At 40.7% G+C, this 25693-nt stretch overlaps 1 protein-coding gene across 2 annotated transcripts in view; it reads left to right on the top strand.

Moving 5' to 3' along the window:
* rngtt (RNA guanylyltransferase and 5'-phosphatase) overlaps positions 1 to 25693 on the top strand; it is a 295667-nt gene that overhangs the window by 31146 nt on the left and 238828 nt on the right. For both annotated transcript variants that reach the window (XM_061885874.1, XM_061885873.1), the window contains exons 6-8: positions 3792 to 4038; positions 13136 to 13245; positions 22417 to 22518. In XM_061885874.1, coding sequence (XP_061741858.1) covers positions 3792 to 4038; positions 13136 to 13245; positions 22417 to 22518 — 459 coding nt within the window. The remainder of the gene's footprint in view (positions 1 to 3791; positions 4039 to 13135; positions 13246 to 22416; positions 22519 to 25693) is intronic.

Below are 25693 nucleotides of genomic sequence, written 5' to 3'. Positions count from 1 at the left end.
CTGTGCTAACAAAATAAGAGTCTCAGAAAGCTAGCGTGCACAAGCTAGCAAGCTACGGAGTTTGATGCCAATGTATTTCTCCCCCGCCCTCAGCGACCGCTTTCTCACTTGCTTGCCCACCCGCACACTCACTGACGTCACTCACCTGCTGCCAGACATTTAAGGGCCACACACATGTTACTCTCATAACAAAGTGTTTAAAAACGAGTATGCAAGTTGGACAAATGAGATGCCAAATCCAACCACTTTCATGTGGTATTGGACAGAAAAAGGAGGACTTTTTTTTCCTCCATTTGAAAATGCGGACGTTATCAGCACCACTGTCTAATTCCAATCAATGCAAGTCATCAGAATCAAATACACCAACATATATTGTCTTCATGAAAGAAAGGAATCTATGTGTGTTAAACATGATTGTATTATCATTAAACACCATTAACTTGTTAGCAAAAATGTCTCTTTCATAAATAAATAAATATAAATTATAAATAGGAATGAGGTAGATCTCCTCGACTTGGTCAATTGAAAAGTAGCTCACCTGCAGAAAAAGTGTGAGCGCCCCTTCTCTAGGCGCAGTCAGGGCGTTGAGGGGTTCCGGTTTGGTGACCGCAGGATTAGGTCTCTGCTTTTTGCAGATTATTGGTCCTGATGGCTTCATCTGAACGGGATCTTCAGCTCTCACTGGATCGGTTTGCAGCCGAGTGTGAAGCGACCGGAATGAGAATCAGCACCTCCAAGTCCGAGTCCATGGTTCTCGCCCGGAAAAGGGTGGAGTGCCATCTCCGGGTTGGGGAGGAGACCCTGCCCCAAGTGGAGGAGTTGAAGTACCTAGGAGTCTTGTTCACGAGTGTTGGAAGAGTGGATCGTGAGATCGACAGGCGGATCGGTGCGGCGTCTTCAGTAATGCGGACGTTGTACCGATCCGTTGTGGTGAAGAAGGAGCTGAGCTGGAAGGCAAAGCTCTCAATTTACCGGTCGATGTACGTTCCCATCCTCACCTATGGTCATGAGCTTTGGGTCATGACTGAAAGGATAAGATCACGGGTACAAGCGGCCGAAATGAGTTTCCTCCGCCGTGTGGCGGGGCTCTCCCTTAGAGATAGGGTGAGAAGCTCTGCCATCCGGGAGGAACTCAAAGTAAAGCCGCTGCTCTTTCACATCGAGAGGAGCCAGATGAGGTGGTTCGGGCATCTGGTCAGGATGCCACCCGAACGCCTCCCTAGGCAGGTGTTTAGGGCACGTCCAACCGGTAGGACGCCACGGGGAAGACCCAGGACACATTGGGAAGACTGTGTCTCCCGGCTGACCTGGGAACGCCTCGGGATCCCCCGGGAAGAGCTAGATGAAGTGGCGTGGGAGAGGGAAGTCTGGATTTCCCTGCTTAGGCTGTTGCCCCTGCGACCCGACCTCGGATAAGCGGAAGAAGATGGATGGATGGATGGATGTTCACCCTCGCTCATAAACACATTACAATACTCCTGGTCTGTCAGAGAATAGGAAGATGGAGCAGGAGGGATCAATGTTATATATTTTGCAAGTAATCAGACTCCTCTCAGTATTCTTTTTCAAAATAGCGATTAGCTATAAATCTAATGAGGAAACTTTTGGCGACTCCGACATGAAAGAACTCAATGTTCTTCTCAATGAATAGAAAAGTGTTTCTGTGGGCCCCTCCCCCGTCGTAAAGCACTCACAGAGGCCTCAACCTGACATAAAGAAGCTACAGAAGAACATTAATTTGTAATTTTAAACTTAATGTTATGCTTTTTAATATTTTTCACCTCACTTTTTAGCAATGCGTCTACTAATTACTGCAGGTATCCTGATCCTACTTTTTTCACTTCAGATATTGGACCTTTGAGTTTTGGCTGCCAGTGATATTAGTCCGAGATCAGATTTCAATAGCAGCAGGAATCACAGCACGCAAACTCTTATTATTGTGTAGTGCTGAACCCTAGAAAAGGTCTAATCTAATCAAATCAGTCAAACAGGGAACAATAGTATGAGTAGGTATGAAAATCACTGATCTTCTGACAGATGTACCGTATTTCCTTGAATTGCCGCCGGGCATGTAATATGCGCCTGCCTTGAATTACTGCCGGGTAAAACTCGCTCCCCAAATTTATAAGCGCATGCTTACTTTTACCGCCGTGTCAAATTTGTGACATCACGAGTGACGCTTCCCCTGCCGTCACTTTCAAAATGGCGGAGGAGTTTTTTTTTTGCTTTAACTATGTGTAAACCAGGGGTCTTGTTCCACAGCCATACAGAAACACTGATGGTTGTGATATGGTGCGTCGGTTTGAGGTGGGCGGTGTTGGGGGTGCGTGTATATTATAGCCAAGAGTCATGAATGCATTGGAATTCTGGGTAATTCTTATGTTGCGTTTATAATGTGTTACAGAGCCAATGTTCTCCAGAAATGTGTTTGTTATTCTTGTTTGTTGTGGGTTCACAGAGTGTGGCGCATATTAGTAAGAGTGTTAAAGTTGTTTATGTCACAACCATCAGTGTAAACGGTATGGCTGTTGACCAAGTATGCATTGCAATCCCGTATGAGAAGCAGCGAAATGCATGCGTCCTACCGGCACGCAGATAGTAAGGTGTAAAGATGGACGCGATGACATGTTGTAGAGCAGATGTCCCCAACCACCGGGCCGCGGCCGCAGAATACTTTTTTATTATTTGTTTTTTTATCACACTCAATTTTTTACTGCATGTCATTGGTAAGCGTAGGGGTAAGAAGAGGTTTTGAAATTATTAGCGCCTGCTTACTTTTACCGCATGCCTTGAATAAGCACAGGAGTGAGAAGAGGTTTTAAATGAATTAGCGCCCCGGCGGCTATTCAAGGAAATACGGTATGCTTTTGAAGTGGAGTGTAAATTTGTGTTTTGGAGACACCTAGTGGTCACAATAATTGATTAAATAAAGCTCATGATGCAGTTAGTCAAATGATGCGGACACGTTTGTTACTGGATACTTTATGCATCTACTTTGTAGACTTTGTATGTATAAGTAACAATCAACTTTAATTATTTGGTACTTGTTTATATTGACAAATTTTGTGTTTTAGACTTCAATATTATTTAATTCAGGACATTTATTACGTATGTCTAGTTTGCTATTACAGTGTGCTTAGCTGTTGTGTAGCTGATAACTCCTAGTAGCCTATAGCCTACAATGTTTACCTTTTGTAAATGATTTCACTAAAATACAAGAAAAGACCAACTTTGTGTGCTTATTGGAGGACTTTTGGATGTTAACTGGCTCTCTAGCTTTGCACGAGTAAACACGCAGCAGCACTGCTAGTATCGGAGCTTTGGTCAGAGAGAAAAAACTGATTGCATCCGATACTTGTTTTTTTGCTGATATTGGACCAATATAAAATCGAGATACCTACTATTCCCCCAACCAAACCACCGCTCCCACAAATAGATTACAGTCCTGTGCCTGGAGGAGTACATTGTAGTTGCCTACAACCATGTAATGTTTATGATTGTGGTTGTGGCTTAAAGCAATGTAGCATCGCAAATATTTTGTTTTTTCTAAATAAAACTAGAAAACTATCAAATACATTTCTATCCAGTGCAATTGCTATAATCACGACAATAAAAATATAGTGTGCATCAAACTGAGCTTCATGTTTCTTGTAGATTGTTTTGATACACTAACTGAATTGGAGCAGGTGTACTTATTGCAGTGGTTGATGGGCATGAGCTTTAATAGTAAAAAAAAAGCCTGGTCAGTGTGTGAATTTGATATGTTAATCCTGTCCTGTTACATTTATCAGCGTGGAAGCAGCCGTTGCGGCTTTTGCACAAGCACGGGCCCCTGGGATCTACAAGGGCGACTACCTCAAAGAGCTTTTTCGTCGCTATGGAGACGAGGAGGATGCACCCCCGGCCCCTGTGCTGCCTGACTGGTGCTTCGAGGATGAGGAGGAAGTGGACGATGACGGTAACGCCTTGGGCCAAGAGTCTGGGCCGAGCTCTTCCGGATCAACAGCCAGCAAACGGAGGAAAGAGAAGCTCAAACTGGTAAGACTTTAAATTAAATATTTCGACGTGGTATGTTGAAAGCACCACCAAGGTTAATTGAGAAGCGGCGCCACAGTGTGTATGTAAATACACAGATAGCGCAACGTTACCTTTCTGTCAAGCGACTGAAAAGAAGGATCAGTGATAGGGATGATGTTCAAAAACCGGATCTCCGGATTCTTCGATAAAAAAATAACAGATTCCATGGATTCGAATCCCTTTTTGAGAACCGGTTCCTGTTATCGAAGCCACTATACCGTATTTTCGCAATCATAGGGCGCACTGTATTAAAAGGCGCCGTGTCAGTTAGGGGTGCTATTTCTGTATTTAACGCATAAATAAGGCGCAGCGTATTTTTGGGCGCGGGCATGGTTAAAGATACGCTAGCTTAAAACATACGCTCGCATGCATGGACGCTGTTTTAAAAAGGCAGCAGGAGCAAAGCTGAGTTTGGTTGTACTTTATTGAAGTATCTATCAATTTATTTTTTGATCAACCTCATCCACAAATCCATCAGAGTCCTCATCTTCTGTGTCCGAAATGAACAGCTGGGCAAGTTCTCCATCGAACACGCCAGATTCCCTCTCGTCATTTTCAAAGTCAGTGTTGTTGCCGTGGGGCTCCACGGAAAAGATGCAGACTTTTGCGAAAGCTCGAACAACAGTGCAAGCGGACACGTTAACTCAAACATCCACGATCCCTTCTCAAATTGTGAGGTAACTCATCCGACGCTGTCTCCCAGTTTTCGTGAAGCTGTGTTCGTCTGTCATCCATCGTTCCCATGACGCTCACAACTTCACTTTGAACGTCCTGTTTACACCCTTGTCCAGCGGTTGGAGTTCCTTTGTCATGCCTTAATGATGTCTCCAGGTGGAAACTTTTCTTTCGGCAGCGTCTTCCCCCCAGAGGTGGCAGTTTCTGTCCATTAGCATAGCAAGCTAGCACAACAGTAAAAGCCGACTTCTCTTGCCTTGTTGTGCGTATCCATTCACGACCGTGCTGGTCCCCTTCTTCACCTCAGTGTGCTTCACCGGGATGTCGAAAGTGAGCGGTTCCTCATCCATGTTGGTGATGTGTTTGTCGGCAATTTTTTAATTTACAAAGCACATAGCAGCACTACATGCTCACTGGGGGCGTGCCTTTAGCGTCTTCTCTCACCTGAAACCTTCACCCTATAACAGCCGCCTGCTGTCCTCAGTCACATCCGCCTTTCCTCCATATAAACAGCGTGCCGGCCCAGTCACATAACATCTACGGCTTCTGGAACTCAATGCACACACAACAACCTATCTGGATTCGATAAGAAATCGGTTTGATAAGAGGATTCGATAATGGCATCGACATCGATAATTTCTTATTTCTTAACGAACATCATCCCTAATCAGAGATGATCGACACTAAAAGGCATTTAACCGGCAGTGGCCGATCACATACTTTTTCATGAAAATCGGCTTATACTGATCGATGGCTGATCGATCGGCACATTACTATTAAATATATATATATATATATATATGTATATATATATATATATATATATATATATATATATATATATATGTATATGTATATATATATATATATATATATATGTATATATATATGTATATATATATATATATATATATATATATGTATATATATATATATATATATATATATATATATATATGTATATATATGTTATAATGAATCTGGAAAGGCCCATCATCAAGCGTTACCGCAGGAATAGGTAACACCAAAACATAGGCAGATTGCACTCACAAATATAAATGAGACAATCATGTATATCCAATTATTGGAAAAAAAAACTATAAACACTTAAGTGGTATGAGAGCCTAAGTAAAGGCAAATCAAATTGCTTCAATTATGATACAGCATCCATTTCTGGAGGGAAAGAGCAAGCTCAGGAAGCAGCGTCTCGCAGACTGCATTACTCCAGCATCATTAAGAAGTACTGTGTCTCTTGGTCATGGTTGAATGGCCTTCTCCAGAGTCGTACTGGTTAGCATCCAATTTGGCTCGTATGAGAAGTAAAGGATTAAATAGGTGAAATTGGTGTAAAAAAAAAAAAAAGCAAAATAATAGGTGCACACCCTACTGGGAATTATTTGTGATACAAATTATTTACAGTGGTGCTGATTTGTTGCTGATTGTTGCAGATTCCTGTGATTTGGCCTATAACCTTTTAAATTAATGTTCATGTAACCACCCAGCCTTTTCGTATACAATTCAACCTGAAGGCTTCTAATTTGGCTGCTGGCGTATGCGGTAACATATTGCGTAATATCCTGTTGTATTATTTTCTTAAAGCTATTGATAATGTACCTGCTAATTTATTGTTGATATCTGGTTGCTTTCTGTTGTGACATGGTTCTATGTACACTTCTGTTAAAATGTGATAAGGGCTTACTATTCTGTTGTTTTGATGATTTAAAATAGTTTTAGGCAATACTGCAAATTTGTGTATTGATCCAATACCAAGTTGTTACAGGGGCAGTATTGGTCATACCAATGCTGATACTAATAGTAAAACTGGGGTAGTAGAGATCATAAATAGTGCGATCTCCCCGTCCTTTGCCAAGTGGTTTCTTCTGAAACCCGATCCGTTATGAGTCATCTGCACATGCAAGATGCTTTCAGATTAGGTCATGTATGCACTGATCTCTGCCGCACTGCTCAGGTGTGTTTGAAGCGCGCAGTGGTCAGCTCCCCCTGTTGCCGACAACTCCAAGCTAGGAAACTAATAAGAAAGCCTTGAAACGTCGACCCACGCACAGACCTCGACTACGACTTAGCGAAAATAAATTGGAAATCCTTGAAGTGAACATCGGAGGATTACGCACCAATCTTGGGGACCTCTCCAACTTCTGCTCAGTGCTCACCTATTTAGTGGCCTACTTGGTAGAGTGTCCGCCCTGAGATCGGTAGGTCGTGATTTCAAATCCCGGCTGAGTCATACCAAAGACTACAAAAATGGGACCCATTACCTCCCTGCTTGGCACTCAGCATCAAGGGTTAGAATTGGGGGTTAAATCACCAAAAATGATTCCCGGGCGCAGCACCGCTGCTGCCCACTGCTCCCCTCACCTCCCAGGGGGTGATCAAGGGTGATGGGTCAAATGCAGAGAATAAATTCGCCACACCTAGTGTGTGTGACAATCATTGGTACTTTAACTTTAACTTTAAGAAGCCATGGATTGTAATCTTAGTAGAGACATTCTTGGACTCCACCATTCCAGACGGGGCAAATGAGATACAGATTCCTGGGTACTCACTCAGCTGTCGCAGAAAGTGCACTGGGGCAGCCGAAGGCGGTATAGCAGTTTACTTTCTGGAAAGTGTAAATGGTGAATGGGTTATACTTTTTCTAGCACTTTTATACCTTCAAGGTACTCAAAGCGCTTTGACACTATTTCCACATTCACCCCTTCATACACACCTTCACACACACATTCACACACTGATGGCGGGAGCTGCCATGCGAGGCGCAAACCACGACCCATAATAAGCAAGGGTGATGTGTCTTTGCTCAAGGACACAACGGACGTGACTAGGTTGGTAGAAGCTGTGGATCGAACCAGGAACCCTCAGGTTGCTGGCACTGCCACTCTCCCAACTGAGCAACGCCATTCCGCCGTGTATCCATCTACCACAATTCATCCAAACACCCTGAAGACTTCAAGCCTATGTGGTTCACTGTTGCTCTGAAGACCAGGATGCTGCTAATAGGTGCTGTTTACCGCTCCTTAAGTGCCTCCAATGAAGTCTTAGACTACCTCGACAGAAACACCTTCTCTGTTCGGAGCCCAGTCTGTGATGCTCATTGACGACTTCAATGTACACCACAAAGAGTGGTTGGGGAGCAATGTCACAGATGCTGCTGGATGACGAACCCTGCAACTTGCCAACTGCCTGGGACTGGAGCAGATTGTCACTGAACCAACTAAACACAACATCATCCTAGATTTGGTTCTATCAGACACTCCAGTAACTACAAAGACCCTGGCAAATGTTGGCTCCTCGGACCATAACCCTGTACATATGCAGCTAAAAATACCAATCTTCAGAGATAAGCCATACAAACGCAGAGTCTGGAGATATGACAAAGCTCAGTTCTGGGAAATGAGAGGGTACCTAACTTCCATGAACTGGTCCAGTTTTTTCAAGGAAGAAGATCCTTAAACAATCTGCACCACTCTCACTAACTTATTTTAACACACTATGGCTGCATTCAATTCAAGCAAGATCATAACCAGAAAGCCTAAGGATAAAGCTTGTTTTGACGAACAATGCAGAAGAGCAAGAACAATCAATGGCTCTACTGCAAGATGTGGACATCCAACGACCTGGCGTCAAAGCAAACGTTTCTGGAAGTAAGGGCAGTGTTCAATCAAACTGAGAAACGCAGAAAGAGACAATACAACAAGAAGCTGAAAAAAGAGGGAAATCACAACTAAGTCCATCCGTCCATCCATCCATCGTCTTCCGCTTATCCGAGGTTGGGACGCGGGGGCAGCAGCCTAAGCTGGGAAGCCCAAACTTCCCTCTCCCCAGCCACTTCGTCCAGCTCCTCCCGGGGGATCCCGAGTCGTTCCCAGGCCAGCCGGGAGACATAGTCTTCCCAGCGTGTCCTGGGTCTTCCCCATTGCCTCCTACCGTTCGGACGTGCCTGAAATACCTCCCTAGGGAGGCATTCGGGTGGCATCCTCACCAGATGCCTGAACCACCTCATCTGGCTCCTCTCGATGTGGAGGAGCAGTGGCTCTACTTTAAGCTCCTCCTGGCTGACAGAGCTTCTCACCCTATCTCTAAGGGAGAGCCCCACCACCCAGCAGAGGAAGCTCATTTCGGCCGCTTGTACCCGTGATCTTGTCCTTTCGGTCATAACCCAAAGCTCATGACCATAGGTGAGAATGGGACTTGATCGACCGGTAAATTGAGAGCTTTGCCCTCCGGCTCAGCTCCCTCTTCACCACAACGGATCGATACAGCGTCCGCATTACTGAAGACGCTGCACCGATCCGCCTGTCGACCTTACGATCCACTCTTCCCTCACTCGTTAACAAGACTCCGAGGTACTTGAACTCCTCCACTTGGAGCAAGATCTCCTTCCCAACCCGGAGATGGGTCTCCACCCTTTTCCGGAAGAGAACCATGGACTCTGACTTGGAGGTGCTGATTCTCATTCCAGTCGCTTCAAACTCTGCTGTGAACTGATCCAGTGAGAGCTGAAGATTTTGGCCAGATGAAGCCATCAGGACCACATCATCTGCAAAAAGCAGAGACCTAATCCTGCAGCCACCAAACCAGATACCCTCAACGCCCTGACTGCGCCTAGAAATTCGGTCCATAAAAGTTATGAACAGAATCTGTGACAAAGGGCAGCCTTGGCGGAGTCCAACCCTCACTGGAAACGGGTCCGACTTTCTGCAGGCGATGCATACCAAGTTCTGACACTGATCAATTGACACAACTAAGTCAATTTACCAAAACTGTTATTAAGCAGTGGCACAAACATTCATGTCGTTTCCAAACAGAAAGTGCAAGATTGTCAGGAGACATTTTAAAACAAGTTCTTTCTGCACTTTTGTGCATGATGTCACTAAGATGACATATCAAAACAACACTAAATTAAATTGTACTTTTTGTACAGAATGCCACTACAATAGTTAAAAACAAATAATGTGCACTTTTGTGCATGATGTCACACAATATATTTCAATAAATGTCAAATAAAAATGAGTTGCGTAATAGAAAATCAAATAGTGTATGTCCTTCGCAATGTGGCAGGTTCCTGCGGACGTTATATCCTTCTGTTGTTGACTATTTGATGTTGATGTGGAAATGGTTGCTTAGGCATTTTGTGGGTGTGGCACCCAACGGAGATGTTGACATGCGGAGTTTCAAGCACTCTTATTCTCTTGCAGGTGACTTTTCAAACGATGCTATATGAGAAGAGCTGCTACTTTTCCCAGCAACGCATTTGCCGCATATTACGGTTGTCCGTTCGACATATTTCCGCTTCAAGCTAAACCACCCCCTGCCGATGGACCTCTGTGCTGTTTTTCCTGGGAATTGATTCTTCCTTTATTTGTTACCAGATTTGCACCTTCTCCCTCTCGTATCACCACTCGCACCGCTCCATTAACACCACAGCTAACCTTACCATGTCTCTAGCGCTCTGCTCCGCGAGGTCGTGTGACGTTGCACACGCAACAGTATGTGACGTATGTAAGAAGGTGCGCTTGTTTTACGTCTCAGTGGGAAGGAGACAACAAAGATTGAGAAACGCCTGAAGTGTAATGCCCGCAAGTGAAAGCAACTGCGTGAGAATGTATGCTCAAATATCACGATATAGTTATTTTCTATATCGCACAGAGACAAACCCGCGATATATCGAGTATATTCGTTATATCGAGTATATTCGATATATCGCCAGGCCCTACATCAAGGTTGTGCTCTCTGGTCAATATTTATTTCACATCTGCACCCCAGGGATCAATACTCTGGACATTACTATTCTCCATTTTCTTATATGATGTTGTGGAACAGTGTGAGAAAACCATATTCCTGTATGCGGAGGACTTCATCTTCGCACCTACAATAACATTAAATGGACTGGAGGTAACTGCATCGCTAAACAAAGACCTGGAGAACATTCGAAAGTGGGCTGACGCCTGCAAGGTCACTTTTAAGCCTAACAAGTTCAAGGCTATAATCCTGTCCAGGAAGAGGAATCCATTTCACCCAGATCTCTTCTTCGGGGCCACTAAAATTGGGGTCTGTAAGCAGATAGAGGTTCTGGGTCTTTGTATTGACTCCAAACTAATATGAACCAGCCACCTGTCCAACATCTGCAAACGTGCTGGTCAACGTCTCAGAGCGCTACGTAAGCTGGCCAACAAGCTTGACGTTACAGGCAGAGCCAACATTTACAAGAAAAAGGTCAGGAGCATTATGGAGTACTCCTGCCTAGCCTGAATGAATGCCGCTCAGACCACTCTCGGGCAGCTCGACATCATCCAAAAAAAGGCTCTTAAAATCATTGGCGTGGATGAGGACTTTTCCCTATAGCAGTTCGCCATCAGCAAGCTGTGTCATTGACAAGCAGTTGCTGCCCGTTATAAAATGCACACCCCTAGCTGTCTTGCAGATCTGAAAGCATTGCTAGCCCCAACCAACATCTGAAGTGGTATCACTCGGAGGGTACTACCAAGGCCTGCCCTGGAAATCCCAAAGTCAAACACTCAAATGCCTCGACAGGAGTTTTCTCCACTCTGCTACTACAATATGGAACAGCCTTCCCCCTGTGGTTGTTGGAGACATTACACCAAGCAGTATTCGTGCCTTTAAGATCAGGCTGAACAAACACCTCCTCAGTTTTTGACTGTAATCCCTTCAAGATCAAGGACTTTAAATCATCAAACATATAGTTCTTAAATACCTCTGAGTAGATGCCGATCAGTGATATGTTCTTTGAATGTATTTTCTTAAACCTGTATCTGCAGAAGCGTGATTAAAAAAAATAAAACCCTACATTTTCAAGACCATTGAATGATTACATTTTGTATCATAATTGTAATCCAATAATAACACTGCATGCCTATGTAACAATATCAATTAAATATTCAAATTATTATCATCTTCCCTTTTATTGCATACAATATTTGAGAAAAATTAAGTCAATATTGCAAAAGAACTCGACATAAGCAAAAACTACTATTGCTGTTGATGTAAACCCCTTTAGTTTGTGCCATTAAAGCCCTCTTGTGTTGATGGACTTATTTCTTAAGTTCATAAAAATTAACAAAAACGACAAAAGTAAGATTTTGTGATGGTAATAAAAATCGATCTAATCACTGTAGTACCGACCATACACCAGGGATATTCAACTAAATGTTTTGGGGGACACACATCCAGAAAGCCAGGGGGGCAGACTTCTGCCTTCACTAAATCCTATTTTTGTATATTCCCAAGAACCAGCGCCCTCTACAGTAGATGTTTGATTTTGATCTTTTTATATTGTCAACCGTACAGGAGCATTCTGCTAGTTTTTAAGGACGCACTGCAAAAAAGCTAATCAAAGATCATCTCTATGACAGGCTGAGCACTCTAGTCTTCTCAAGAATCTGCTGCAAAAATGTGAATCACAAGTTATTTGAACTGAACTCACAGGCCAGTTGAATAACCCAAATGATGAAAAAGAGGGGACCTAAAATGGAACCTTATGGAACACCTCTTGTTTAACTAAGTAAGTTGAACACATGACTACGGACTGCATCGGAAGTAAAGAAGCTACAATATTGTTACATAAATGTGTAAAAAAAGTATATGTATTTGCCATGAACAATATGACTGAAAGGAGTGCCTTGAGAAACACCTCTTCCGTGTAAAGTACAAATTTGGTTCCCCGGTGTTCTATGTTTGCTAGAAAATAAAGAAAAAGGCAAGGATCTGCCAATGTGGTTACAGGGTCTTTCCAGGATCAGATTTGAAACATAGTGTATTTGCTGCCATGGAGGCAAGGATTAGTGAAATGTTCATGGAGGACCCACCTTTACGTTGATGACGCTGATGTTCACTTGTTGCTGTAAACATTTTGTGACACAGCTGCAATGTGTCAGTCATCAACATGCATTATCACGATATGATGATAGTTTGAACGGCTCTATCGTCCGCCAAATTTATATCATTGTATAATGTCTATTCTGTATCACACAATCCTACCTACGGAAAGTCTTTAGTGAACTGAAAACATGTTTTTGGACCAGCAGCAACACATTTCTAAGATGAATTTAGTGATAATGAAAGGATTGGAGGAAAGATTAATAGTTTTGGAAACTATCTTTATCTCTAATATGCGTTTTGTAGAAAGAGTGCAACTGTGGTGACCTGAATGAAGTGGGGGTATAAAAAGAGGGTTAGGTTTATTAGAATGGAGTAGGTGGATTTAATACATGATGATATTTTCCAGACGGCAATGAACAAAGGTTTCTGCTGTGTGGAAAAGCGCCTTACGTATTTGGTGTAGGAGTGTATGGATGTTTTTTGTTCCCCTTATTCCAACACATATTTCTTTCATTATTCCTCCCAGGGCGCAGTATTCCTTGAAGGTGTCACGGTGAAAGGCGTCACACAGGTCACCGCACAGCCCAAACTAGGCGACATCCAAAGAATGTGTCAGAAGATGGCCGATTGGAAAGAGTAAGAACCTTCTTTTGTGCTCTTTCTGCTACACTGGGAATAGGTGTGTGCATGCGTTTGCATATGTGGGTGGTTTGTGAGAGGCTCATTTCTCTTCACTAACCTCTCTCAACAATCCTGATAGTACTGACAGTTTGAAACAGGCGGGAGAGGCAGGAATAGATTTTTCTTCTAAGAGAAAATGCAACTGCAGTTTTTTAATGAAATGGCAGAGCTCCTGCTCGGGTGCCTCACTTTGTCTCAGAAGAGGCAACAATCAACAATGTCTCCCTTTCCCACTGTTTTCTTTTACCTGTATGAGTGTTGCTTTATTTTATCTTACGCTCGTCCAAATGTTCCTACATGTGCTGTAGCAGGGGCTGAAAGTGTTTTTTCCTCCCTCCTGTACGCCTCGTCCCTTCTTGCCTGTATCTGTCTTCGTATCTAGTTAACTTGAGTCCGTGATTATACCGTCTAAACATTGGCGAAAGATACTGTCAAACCGCTATCAGAAGTCATGTGGGACGTCAGATAGCAGTTTGCACCTCAAGAATGACCTCAACTGTTGTTTATAGCTTTGAGTCACAGAAGGATGCCAGTAATGGCAAAGTAGAAAAGTGTGACGATAACCATCTAACCCAGGGGGTGGGCAATTCATTTTTAACAGGGGCCGCATGAGCTACCCGAGTACTGCTGGAGGGCCGCATCAACAATATTTCAATTAATTTCTGCTCAATATTATTTTTTTGATATACCGTAAGATGGAAAAAAATAATAATAATTTAATTTAACCTAACTTGACTTTATACAAAAGCAGATTGCTGTTGATGGTTGTACTTTAACTCTTAATTGTTAAATATTTATATTAGGCTATGTGAAATTGAAATAAGAAAACAAAAACAACCATTGAATCACTGCAATTTATTTTTAACTTGTTCACACTTTAACTTTGTTCCCCAAACAAGGAAAAACAAACAACTTAACAAGGTTATAAAAATACGGCAATACAACAAACAAAAGTCCAACATTTTTCCCAGTCAGATTTGGACAACCCATCTGTTGTCACAATTGCCAGCTTGTCCCATTTCAGTCCTAACATGTCCAAACATGCATTTACCTCTATGAACAAATCCATTACCTGAGGTTGTCCCTTTAATTGACTGCATGGCTGCCAGCTCCTCCGTGATTTGGAAGTCTGCAGTTATCCCACGTTAGAAGATGAGCAGATGGGCGGTGTCACGTACATCGCGGCTCTCATCCAAAGCCAGCGAAAAACAATCAAAGTCAGCCGTTCTGTTCTTCTGCTGAAGTTCCAAGTTTCCAGCGATTGTCTCAACCCGCCTCGTTACAGTGCATCGAGAGAGTGACACGTTCTCAAATGCGCCCCTCTTCTCCGGGCATATCAAGGCAATAGAGTCCAATAAGCACTCCTTAATAAACTCTCTGTCGGGAAACGCCTTACTTTTTCTGGCGATTTTGTGAGAAATGACGAAACTTGTCCTGACGGCTGCAACTCTGGAGGTGTGAAATTTGCCATAAAGTCCTTGTTGGGTTTACAGTTTTACCATCAACGCATCAACCTCCCTTGCGCGCTCTTCATCAGACAGATTCCGGTATTTTTCCTCCTACTTTGTCGTGTAGTGCCGATTCAAATGATATTCTTTAAACACTGCAATCTATGTACCACAAATTAAGCACACAGCTTTACCTTTAATTTCTGTAAAGAAATACTTGGCAGTCCATGTCTTGTTGAAAACACGGCATTCGTCATCAACTTTTCGTTTTTTAAGCGTGAGCTGACATCTCGGGTGTAACCGGGCATCACTTGTCGCTGTGCACCTTCACTCACAGGTTGCACACAAACATACCTCCATAAATAACAGTTTTCAAAATAAAAGCAGCACAGTTGTATTGCACACGCGACACAAATGTTTTTTTAAATTTATTTTGTAATTTATGATTGCCGCTGTTCACATTCACTCACAATCACTCACGTGCATACGTCCACACGGAAGTAATACAAATAACACTTTTCAAAACAAAAGCAGCACCATTGTATTGCACACTCAACATAAAAACTTTTTAAAATGTATTTTGTAATTTATGATTGGCCTCACGCGGGCCAGACAGGGATGCACAAAGGGCCGGATGTGGCCCGCGGGCCGCAAAATGCCCAGGTCTGATCTAACCTAAAATGAAACTTATTGTGATGTAGTGTAGCAACTGACGCAATACATTTACAGTTTACTTAAACTAAACCAATTTACTGCAAGTTATGCACTCGCAACTTTCTCCAATGACTGCAGCATCCTCGCACATTTTGGCCAATCCGTATCATTTTTGCCAATCAAATTCAACTGTCTAACCAACTTGTTATTGCTTGAACGGCGCAATTGTTGTCCTCTCGCACAGCTCAGGCCTACTTCTGATTCTTGTCAGCAGCGCTAAGCTTTCTGGGTAATGTAGAGAAGAGCTGGACAATTAATCAAAATTTGGTTTTGATTTCAATTATTGCTTCTCACGCTCATAAAAATATAATAATTGGAAACAATTTTTGCATGCAAATTCAGGAGCTTTTAAGGGTGAAACAAATGACTATGCGTATGACAATGTCTTTTAGAAGTTTGGAATCTCATGACTGTGCGTATGACAACGTCTTCTAGAAGTTCAGGATCTCACCATGTTTACTACTTTTTATTTGACACAGCAGTAATAATAATCACTAAACTCATCAAAAAAAATAAGGCATATGATTTCCACGTTGAAGTAACCGCGAACTGAGTCATATGACTGGCAAGTCACACAGAACACGCTGATAAACGCAAAATAATATCAGGGACATTGACATAAATATGAGTGAGATGCTGTCTATCGATAGGCCCCATTCAGTAAACCGTTCTTAAGAACAAATTCTGTTCTTAGGCCCTCTTACAAAGTTTTTAAGGAGATTTTTGTATTCATCAACGTTTTCTTAGCTGGGATTTGTTTGTAGGTAAGAACAAAATCTACGTGTGCTGTAGAGCACTCTCAGGGTGGCGTACAGTTGTGTTAAAAATTATTCAACCCCCACACAATTTTGGTGTTTCAGCAAGTTGGACATTTATTCAGTATTTTGTTTATAGACATATCAAATAAAGATGTGTCAAATAGACAAATGCAAATTAAATTGTAACACTGTATTTTACAAAATACCAAAAAAGGACATTTGTCTTAATATCTCATTGACAAAATTATTCAACCCCCTAGATACATGCATCTTTAGAACTTAGTAGAACACCCTTTGGCAGTATTTTCCATCCTTCAAACGTGATACATAACCGGACACAAGCTTCTTGCAAGGATCTACAGGTATTTTAGCCCATTCCTCTTGGGTAAAGGCCTCCAGTTCATTCATATTCTTGGGCTTGCGTGCTGCAACTGCCTTCTTCAAGTCCCACCACAGGTTTTCTATAGGATTTAGGTCTGGCGACTGTGAAGGCCACTCCAGAGTCTTCCAGCCCTTCTTCTGCAACCACTCTGATGTTGATTTGGAGGTATGCTTGGGATCGTTGTCCTGTTTGAGGGTCCAACGTCTCCCAAGCCTCAGCTTCGTCACTGACTTCATGACACTTGCAGCTAATATATCCTGGTAGGAAATAGAATTCATAATGCCTTGATTGCGCTGGAGATTCCCGGTACCTGAGGCAGAGAAACAGCCCCAGAGCATGATTGACCCCCGACTATGCTTAACAGTAGGCAAGGTGTTCTTCTCTTTGTAAGCTTCATTTTTTCTCCTCCAGTAACGTTGATTCATAGGCCCAAAGAGTTCCATTTTTGTCTCATCACTCCATAAAACAGTTTCCCCAAAACCTTTGGGGTTTGTCCAGATGATTTTTGGCATACTGGAGTCTATTTTCCTTGTGCCTGGTAGTCAGAAGTGGGGTGCGCCTGGGAGTTCTGGCATGGAGGCCAGTAGTGCGCGCCTTATTGTCTGGGACGAAACCTGCGTTCCCCCCTCTGCAATGTCCTGTTGTAGTTCCTCAGCTGTTACCTGGGGGTTTTTCACCACTGTACGCTTCAAATACCGGACAGCAGTTGCACACAGCATCCTCTTTCTACCACGCCCTGGTAGTGGTTCCACTGTGCCTTTAGCTTTAAACTTGTGAATTATGCTCCCAACTATGTCTCTTGGAATGTGTAATCTCTTTGCTATTTTCTTATATCCATATCCTTTCTTATGAAGAGAAATTACCTCTTCTCTTGACTTCTTTGACCACTCCCTGGACTTCACCATGTTGCAAATACACCATTGACCATCTACAAGAAGCTGAGCGTCACAGTCTTTTTCAATCAGTTTAATTGGTGCTCGTTATGGTTCTAATCACATCTACGGGGGTTTTCAACACCTGATTGAAAATACCTTATTCTAATTCTGTTCTTAAGGGTTATGATCTTCAAGGGGTTGAATAATTTTGTCAATGAGATATTAAGAAAAATTACACTGTTTGGTATGTTACAAAATATAATGTTGTAATTCAAGTTGCATTCGTCTATTTAATGCATCTTTATTTGATATGACTATAAACAAAATACGGAATAAATGTCCAACTTGCTAAAACACCAAAATTGTGTGGGGGTTGAATAATTCTGATCACAACTGTATTTGTTCTTAAGTGTGATAAGTTCCCTTACTTCTATTGTCTAATGTTAAATTAATATTATAGATGGAAAGACAGAGGTAGATATAGATAAAACAGACGGACAGACATATAGCAAAATGAGCATTATATAGACATTTAAAATACTGTGTACACTCACACACACACACCCAGACACACACACACACACACACACACATACACACACACACACAATCATCATGCTTTTGCTACAACTGCAAAATGGCGCAGAACGTGCCCTGGGGAGGGAGTGCATATTTCACAACCATGCAGACCTATTTGCCCGAAGTGACAAATATTTATTTGAACGCTTTAGGCTATCTCAGCAGTCCCTCCTTTCTTAAACTTACATTTTGACATTATGTAATTTCCCACGCGGGTTAATACAAATTTCTCTTCTGTAATCTGTTTGTGTTTTCTCCGTGTGTTTGATGTTCGGCTTTTCCGCCGTAATTGTGGCCTTATATGGGGAACTAAGGGCGTTTACCTATGCAAATTGCGGAATTAATGTTGTTTACATATGCATATCAGCGAAATAAGGGCATGTTTAAATGCAAATTATGATAGACACCTACGCGCTAACTATTTGGCATTCAGTAACTTAGGAACAGCAGGTGGGAACAATCTCACCTTTTAAGAACACGTCATGAATTTGAATGGACTCCTCTTAAGATATCACTTAGGAAGAAAGATAAAATGAAAAGTTAAGAACTTATTGCTAAATGGGGCCCATTGTGAGGAGAAGGAACATTTGTTTGGAAAAATAATGCGTCCAGGAACACTCATTCAGCCCAGAAACACATCCTGAACTAACAACGATGAGATGGCCACTTGAAACCGCGACTCAACTACAAAGCTAAAGCTAGCAAGAACAGTCCATACACCCACAACACATCTCATTTGCTTGTGTTGTTGTGAACAACATCATAGATGCAACATTAATTTACAAACAGGAGGAGAGCAAATAGGCTGTCGCGGCTGCGCTGCCTTTTTTTTTTTGTACAGCCTGAAGTCTTTTATTTACCCGTCAAGCTGAGGACAACAGCAAAGCACACTTATCCCTACATCCGGTCTGAATACTTCTTTATTTGTTACTAATTTGTATTTGTTTTTAATTATATTTAAAGTTCAGTTTTGGTGGTTCAATGAATACTAATGTTTTCAAATTAATGAATAATTGTATAGTTAATCATGATTACAATATCAAAATAATTGTGATTATTATTTTTGCCATAATCGTCTAGCCCTAATTTAGTATATAAGCATTTATTAAAACACCCCTTACTGTTTCCATGTATTTATTGAACCTTTATTTATCCAGGTTAAGGCAGGTAAAAACAGATTGTCATTAAGAATGCTGACTTAGCAAAGAGGCAGCATTTAAATGGTAATGGTCTGTATTTATATAGTGTTTTACTATGCCTGGAATGATACCCAAAGCGCTTTAAATTATATGTTTCATTCACCCATTCACACACACAGGTAGGGACCTCAAAAGGGACTATTGGTAGAAAATGGATGGATGGATGGATTTGAAACAGTACAGTAATTTTACAATGAGCTCTGAGTAAGTGCTTTTACTCCCATCTATCTAGTCTTTACTTTTAAGTCTGTCTAGTATAAAAAAAGTAAAATATCAAAACAGGATATATTTTCCAGTTTTTGTTAGTTAAATTTCTATGATTAATTTAGGTTAAGGTTACAAGAAACACTTAAAACATTTATAAACAAATTAATAAAATCATAATTTGATTCAATGTTGAAAGAAAATTTGTTGCAATTTTCTGAAAAATGTAGGCAGCATCAATCAAAACAGGTGAAGTTTCACAATTCAGCGGTTAACTTTTTTTCTACACTTGTATGACAAAAATGTTCCTCAATGCAGTATTTCTTAACACTAGCGCCCGTGGTTGGCATTCACGGGCCAACCGTGGGCTGCCAAAAATGTTTCCCAGCTCTGGTCAGTACTCAGCGGTACTCAGTTGTAATACACTTTTCCACAACTTGTGGCAGTAATTACAATATCAAACAAATAGAACAATTTTGCACCTAGAGCCAGAGATGTTTCTTAAGCGCTAAAAATGGCGACTAAAGTGGTGACACTGTATTTTCATTTGCACTTTAATTTTATTTAAGAATCATGTCCATTATTGTTATTTATTGTTAATTTAGTTAGAATTAATTCATTATAGCACTGCGTAATTGTATACAAATTTATTTTCATTAGCTTTTATGAGCCTCTTCTTTAGCAGTTTTGTTGATTAATATTTAGTTTTAGGTATTTATTTTGAGGTTTATCCTGTTCAACTTTAAGTATCCTAAATATAGTTATTCAATACAATTAAAATCAAAAGGAAGACTCTAGTTCAGTGTCAATATTTGAGTGCGATCCAGCACCCCCCGTAGTGGAAAAGTTGGGCCCCGAGGACCAAAAGGTTAATAACTCCTGCCTTAAAACATTGGTGAAAGTTTATGTCAAACATGCTTTAGAAAATGAAATAAAAATGTACGTCTACACTTGCACAATTCAACACGTCTATTAAAAGGAGTAGGAAGAAGTAGAATACCAGAAGTAGTAGTATTTAATTCTCCCCTTCCTCTATGTCTCAGCAGTTACTGATAGTCTGTTTTAGAGCTGGGCGATATTGCCTTTTTTTAATAATGCAATATGTTTTGGCCATATCGCGATATACGATATATATTACGATATTTTGCCTTGGCCTTCAATGAATACTTGATGCATATAATCACAGCAGTATGATGATTATATGTGTATACATTAAAACATTCTTCTTCATACTGCATTCATATATGCTACTTTTAAACTTTCATGCAGAGAGGGAAATCACAACTAAGTCAATTGACCAAAAGTGTATTTATTAGAGTTATTAAGCAATGGCACAAACATTCAAGTCATTTCCAAAACATAAAGTGCAAGATTGTCAGATACATTTTAAGTATCAAATAAAAATGAGCTGCATAATAGGAAATCAAATAGTATTCGTCCTTCACTATGTGGTAGGTTACTAAGGTTATGAAATTCTCTTCATTCTCTAGCGAGTGACTTTTAATGTGATGCTACATTATAGCAGTAATGCTACTTTTTATAGCAACGCTTCCCCCCCCCCCACATTTGTCAAATTACGGTTGTCTGTTCGACATATTCCCACTTGAAGCCGAACCACCGCCAGACGATGGAAACTCTGCTGTTTTTATTGGGAATTAAGTCTTCCTTCATTTGTTACCAGATCCACACATTCTTTCTCTTGTACATCTACGTTAGTAGCTAACGTAGCCCAGTATGCTCCCTCTCTGCTCTGTTAGGGCGGACACGTACAGTATGTGACGTATGACGTGACAGTATGTGACGTATGTAAGAATGTGCGCCTGCTTGTTTGTGAGAAGGAGACACAAGAAAGAGTGAGAAGAGCCTGAAGTGTACGCCCGCAGCTAAAAGCAACTGCGTGAGAACATCTACTGGAATATCACTATATAGTAATTTTCTATATCGCACAAAGACAAACCCGCGATATATCGTATAAATCGCCCAGCCCTACTCTGTTTACTTCTTTTGTTCCACATTAGGAATAGTAGTTAGCTTATTCAGTAATGTGAAGTGAAGTGAAGTGAATTATATTTATATAGCGCTTTTTCCTCCAGTGACTCAAAGCGCTTTACATAGTGAAACCCAATATCTAAGTTACAATTAAACCATTGTGGGTGGCACTGGGAGCAGGTGGGTAAAGTGTCTTGCCCAAGGACACAACGGCATTGACTTGGAAGGCGTAAGCGGGGACTGAACCTGCAACCCTCAAGTTGCTGGCACGGCCGCTCTACCCGATTTTGGTGATGCGGATGATATAATTGCCTATCCGCGCATCTCTAATATATATATATATATATATATATATATATATATATATATATATATATATATATATATATATATATGTATATATATATATATATATACATATATATGGATAGCCTGGCCCCCGGCCACATTTTTTTTACCTAATGCGCGGTTAAAAAGTTTGGGGACACCTGGTTTAGATGTTTTTACACTTTCTTAATTAAACATTCCCTGTGCAGCTAGTAAATGTTTTATGATGCCAATACATTAACGTGTAATGAATTAAGTTAGTGTTTTTTTTCCCCTATGAAGTTTGTGTTTGCTCTTGTCATTGTCCTCAAATAAAACTTGTAAACCTCTGCAAATAAAGCATTTACAGCCAAATAAAGAACAGCTCGGTTCAGACTGCCTTTTCATGACAACACACATTAAAGCTTCCTGTGTACATCCATCCATCCATTTTCTACCGCTTGTCCCTTTTGGGGTTGCGGGGGGTGCTGGAGCCTATCTCAGCTGCATTCGGGCGGAAGGTAGGGTACAGCCTGGACAAGTCGCCATCTCATCACAGGACCAACACAGATAGACAGACAACATTCACACACTAGGGCCAATTTAGTGTGAAGTGGATGCAGGTCGTGGATATAGAGGTCATGTAATGAATGGTGTTCTTTTTGATTACAGTTCTGGCTTTCCTGGTGCACAGCCCGTATCGATGGATAAACAAAACCTTTCTTTCCTGGAGCAAAAACCATACAAAGTCAGCTGGAAAGCTGATGGAACACGGTGAGTCTTTTACTTTTCTTTAAAGTTATGCCGCTCTTTGCTAAAATGTAGGAAATATCCCAGTTGGAGCTTCTGTGGCCCGACCTCAAAAAAATCTAACACCTTTCTAGACACTCAAAGCACTTAACAGTGGGAACTGAAAACCCATCATTCATTTGCTCCACATTCACACATTGGTGGTGGAAGCTTATAGCTCGAGATGGACAATACTTGGTTTTCCACCCATGGGAACAAATAAAGTGAATGTGAAGGACAGTGCTGACCACTGCTAGTCTGCACCATACTGAAGAAGAATGAGTCTAACGCCAGCCAAGAATGTTAAAATGATCTCTAAACGCTGAACATTTAGCCATGAAAATATGTAAAAACTCTTGGTGTGTTTGCCAGAGAAGCAGCTGGAAGAAGATTGTGTGAAAGTCCAGTTTCCAATGTAAATGCTGTACATGTTTATTACATTACTTCATAAAACTACTGTAGTTGTTAGTAGTACATTCTTTCGTATTGTTGTATTGTATTAATACAATAACTAGCATATACAGTTTGGTGTTTCCCCACAGAACTGTGATTTATTTGTGGTGGGGTTTAAGATCGCGTCATCATTATTTGTAGAGGCGGGACACTATTGATTCTTCAATGCATCAAGACTGGAACAATGTTGAATTGATGGACAAATGTTCAAATATCCTTGGCGCTGGTGTAAGAGTGGCCTGCCAGCAACCTGAAGGTTCTTGGTTCGATCCCCACCTTCTACCAACCTCGTCACGTCCGTTGTGTCCTTGAACAAGACACTTCACTCCTGCTCCTGATGGGTCCTGGTTAGGGCCTTGCATGGCAGCTCCCGCCATCAGTGTGTGAATGTGTGTGTGAATGGGTGAATGTGGAAATAGTGTCAAAGCGCTTTGAGTACCTTGAAGGTAGAAACGCGCTATACAAGTATAACCCATTTACCATTATATCCATTATTTATGTATGTTCAAGTAATACAGACGGTTAAACGTGGACACACACAGAGGCAGGATAAGAGGATAAGCTATGTTAGCAGCTTCGTAGGTCTGGGCCAGGGGTTGGGAACCTGTGGCTATTTTAATGACTGCATCTGGCTCTCAGATAAATCTCAGATGATAAGTAATGAATAATTCCGCTGGTAATCACAGTCTTAAAAATAACGTTTAAGATATAAAACATTCTCATGCATTTTAATCCGTTCATCCGTTTTCTACCGCGCCTGTTCAAGGAGTGGAATTAATGGTAAAAAGTAGTTTATTTATTAATGGTTATCTTCAGAATAACAATGTTATTAAAAAAGAATAAAAGATTTCTCATACTCTAATAATGTTGGCGTTACTTAAAAATGCACACAATGTTAAAAAATGTATGTCTCGCATAGAAATACATTTTAAAATGTTTGGCTTTCATGGCTCTCTCAACCAAAAACGTTACCAACCCCTGGTCTGGACGATACGGCATAAAAATAAAATCTCAGATTTTTTCACAAAAAATTAGATTTACGTTTTTTTCCTAAATTTCCCCTACTTTAAAAAAAAAAATCTTATACAAATGAGAGATAATTCAAAACAAGTTTAACTTTTATTTGATCAAATACTAGTAGTTTTAAATGACATTGTATTTTACTCTTATCAAAATTATTTTTTGTGTAATGTTATTCTTTTTAGACCGGATATATATTGTGTTATTTATGCGGGAAGCAATACTTCTGTCTTGAATAATTTCAGTAAAGACAAAAGTAACATTGTACATTGCCATTGAGATTACTAAAGTGAAAACTTAAAAACTTCTGTAGTGAAGAAAATACTTTTGTAAAAAAATAAAATGAGTATTATACATTGTATGTAGATAAGTAATCAAGTAAAACATTGAGAGGACTATTGTTTCAGTAAGTGAAGTGGATAAATCCAGGCTTTTGTGCGTGCGTGCGTGCCTTTAAAAGGTGGTGTCTGTTGCCAAACGACGTGTGAGGTCAGCGCCCAGACAGAGTAGCATGAGCTCAGTTGTCTTTTTTAGTTTAGCAGTTTGTCGGCAGTTACAGCAGCTCTGTTGAATATTTTCAATGGATTGTGTTATTTCTGGTTAATACAGACATTGAATGTGCTGCCATGGCTGTCATTACTTCTGGTCCACAAATGGAGTATTGTTTGGATTGCAATCTGAAGGTTGTCACTTAAATTATTGATTTGTTCCCTCGTAGATAGTAGTAGTGTGTATGTGGGCCTGTGTTTGTTTGCTGTGGGAAGGCGCAAGCTACGAAAGCTCCTAAGGGCTAAATCATTTGATTTTTTTAAAATAGTCTGAAACAAAAAACTTGAACATATCAATAAAAAGGATATATCACCCAGGCCTACTGCTGCTTTAAGCTAGTTTGAATGTTGGGTAATGAAACAAGGAAAGAATAAATGATCTGTACACTTCAAAAGAAGGCTATTAGGAACCACATTACAGCAGAGAATAACCAGCTAAAAAGAGGAAATTAGCAAGCAGATAAATAAGTCAGTAGAGCTAATTATGGCCACAATGTGACGACACATCTAGTTGCAAAGTGTCTTTCCATTCTGTGGTTTCAGAAAGCACAGATTATAAAACAGGAAACCTGCTCGCCCAGTACAGACCTTTTATTTATTTCATCAATTAGCAGGCAGCTACAGTTCTCATGTATTTTAGCCTTCAACATATATATCTACTGTACGCTATGTGCATACACATCCAAAAACTGCAAATGAGGTAATACCTCATATGTTAGCAGTCAAAGAAAATTGTAACTTAAAACATTTGTATGCACGTACAACACCTAAAACCTTTAGTATATCAGTATGTGGAATTACATAATGGAATGGATTAAGTAATGAAATCAAACATAGTAATAACATGTTCCAGTTCAAGAAACAAACTTAAGAGTTTACAAAGCACATAGAAAAAAAAACATTTTGAATTTTTTGATAATCTCATTCACTGTATAAAATACAACTTCACTATTTGTTTTTATTTTTTTCATTGTTATTCTTTTAATTGTTATTTATGAAGTACATTGTGAACATATTGCAAACAGGAAGTGAACAAGTGTTAGCAATTGCTATGAAATTGAAAAGGGGTTGGATTAAATTAGCTCTGCTTCTTCCTACTCCCTTTTAAACTTGTTGAAAAGAGAAACTGGAAATTGTAA

Source organism: Nerophis ophidion, linkage group LG24 (assembly GCF_033978795.1).
Source record: "Nerophis ophidion isolate RoL-2023_Sa linkage group LG24, RoL_Noph_v1.0, whole genome shotgun sequence".
Taxonomy (NCBI): Eukaryota; Metazoa; Chordata; class Actinopteri; order Syngnathiformes; family Syngnathidae; genus Nerophis; species Nerophis ophidion.
This window is presented reverse-complemented; position numbering and strand designations above follow the sequence as displayed.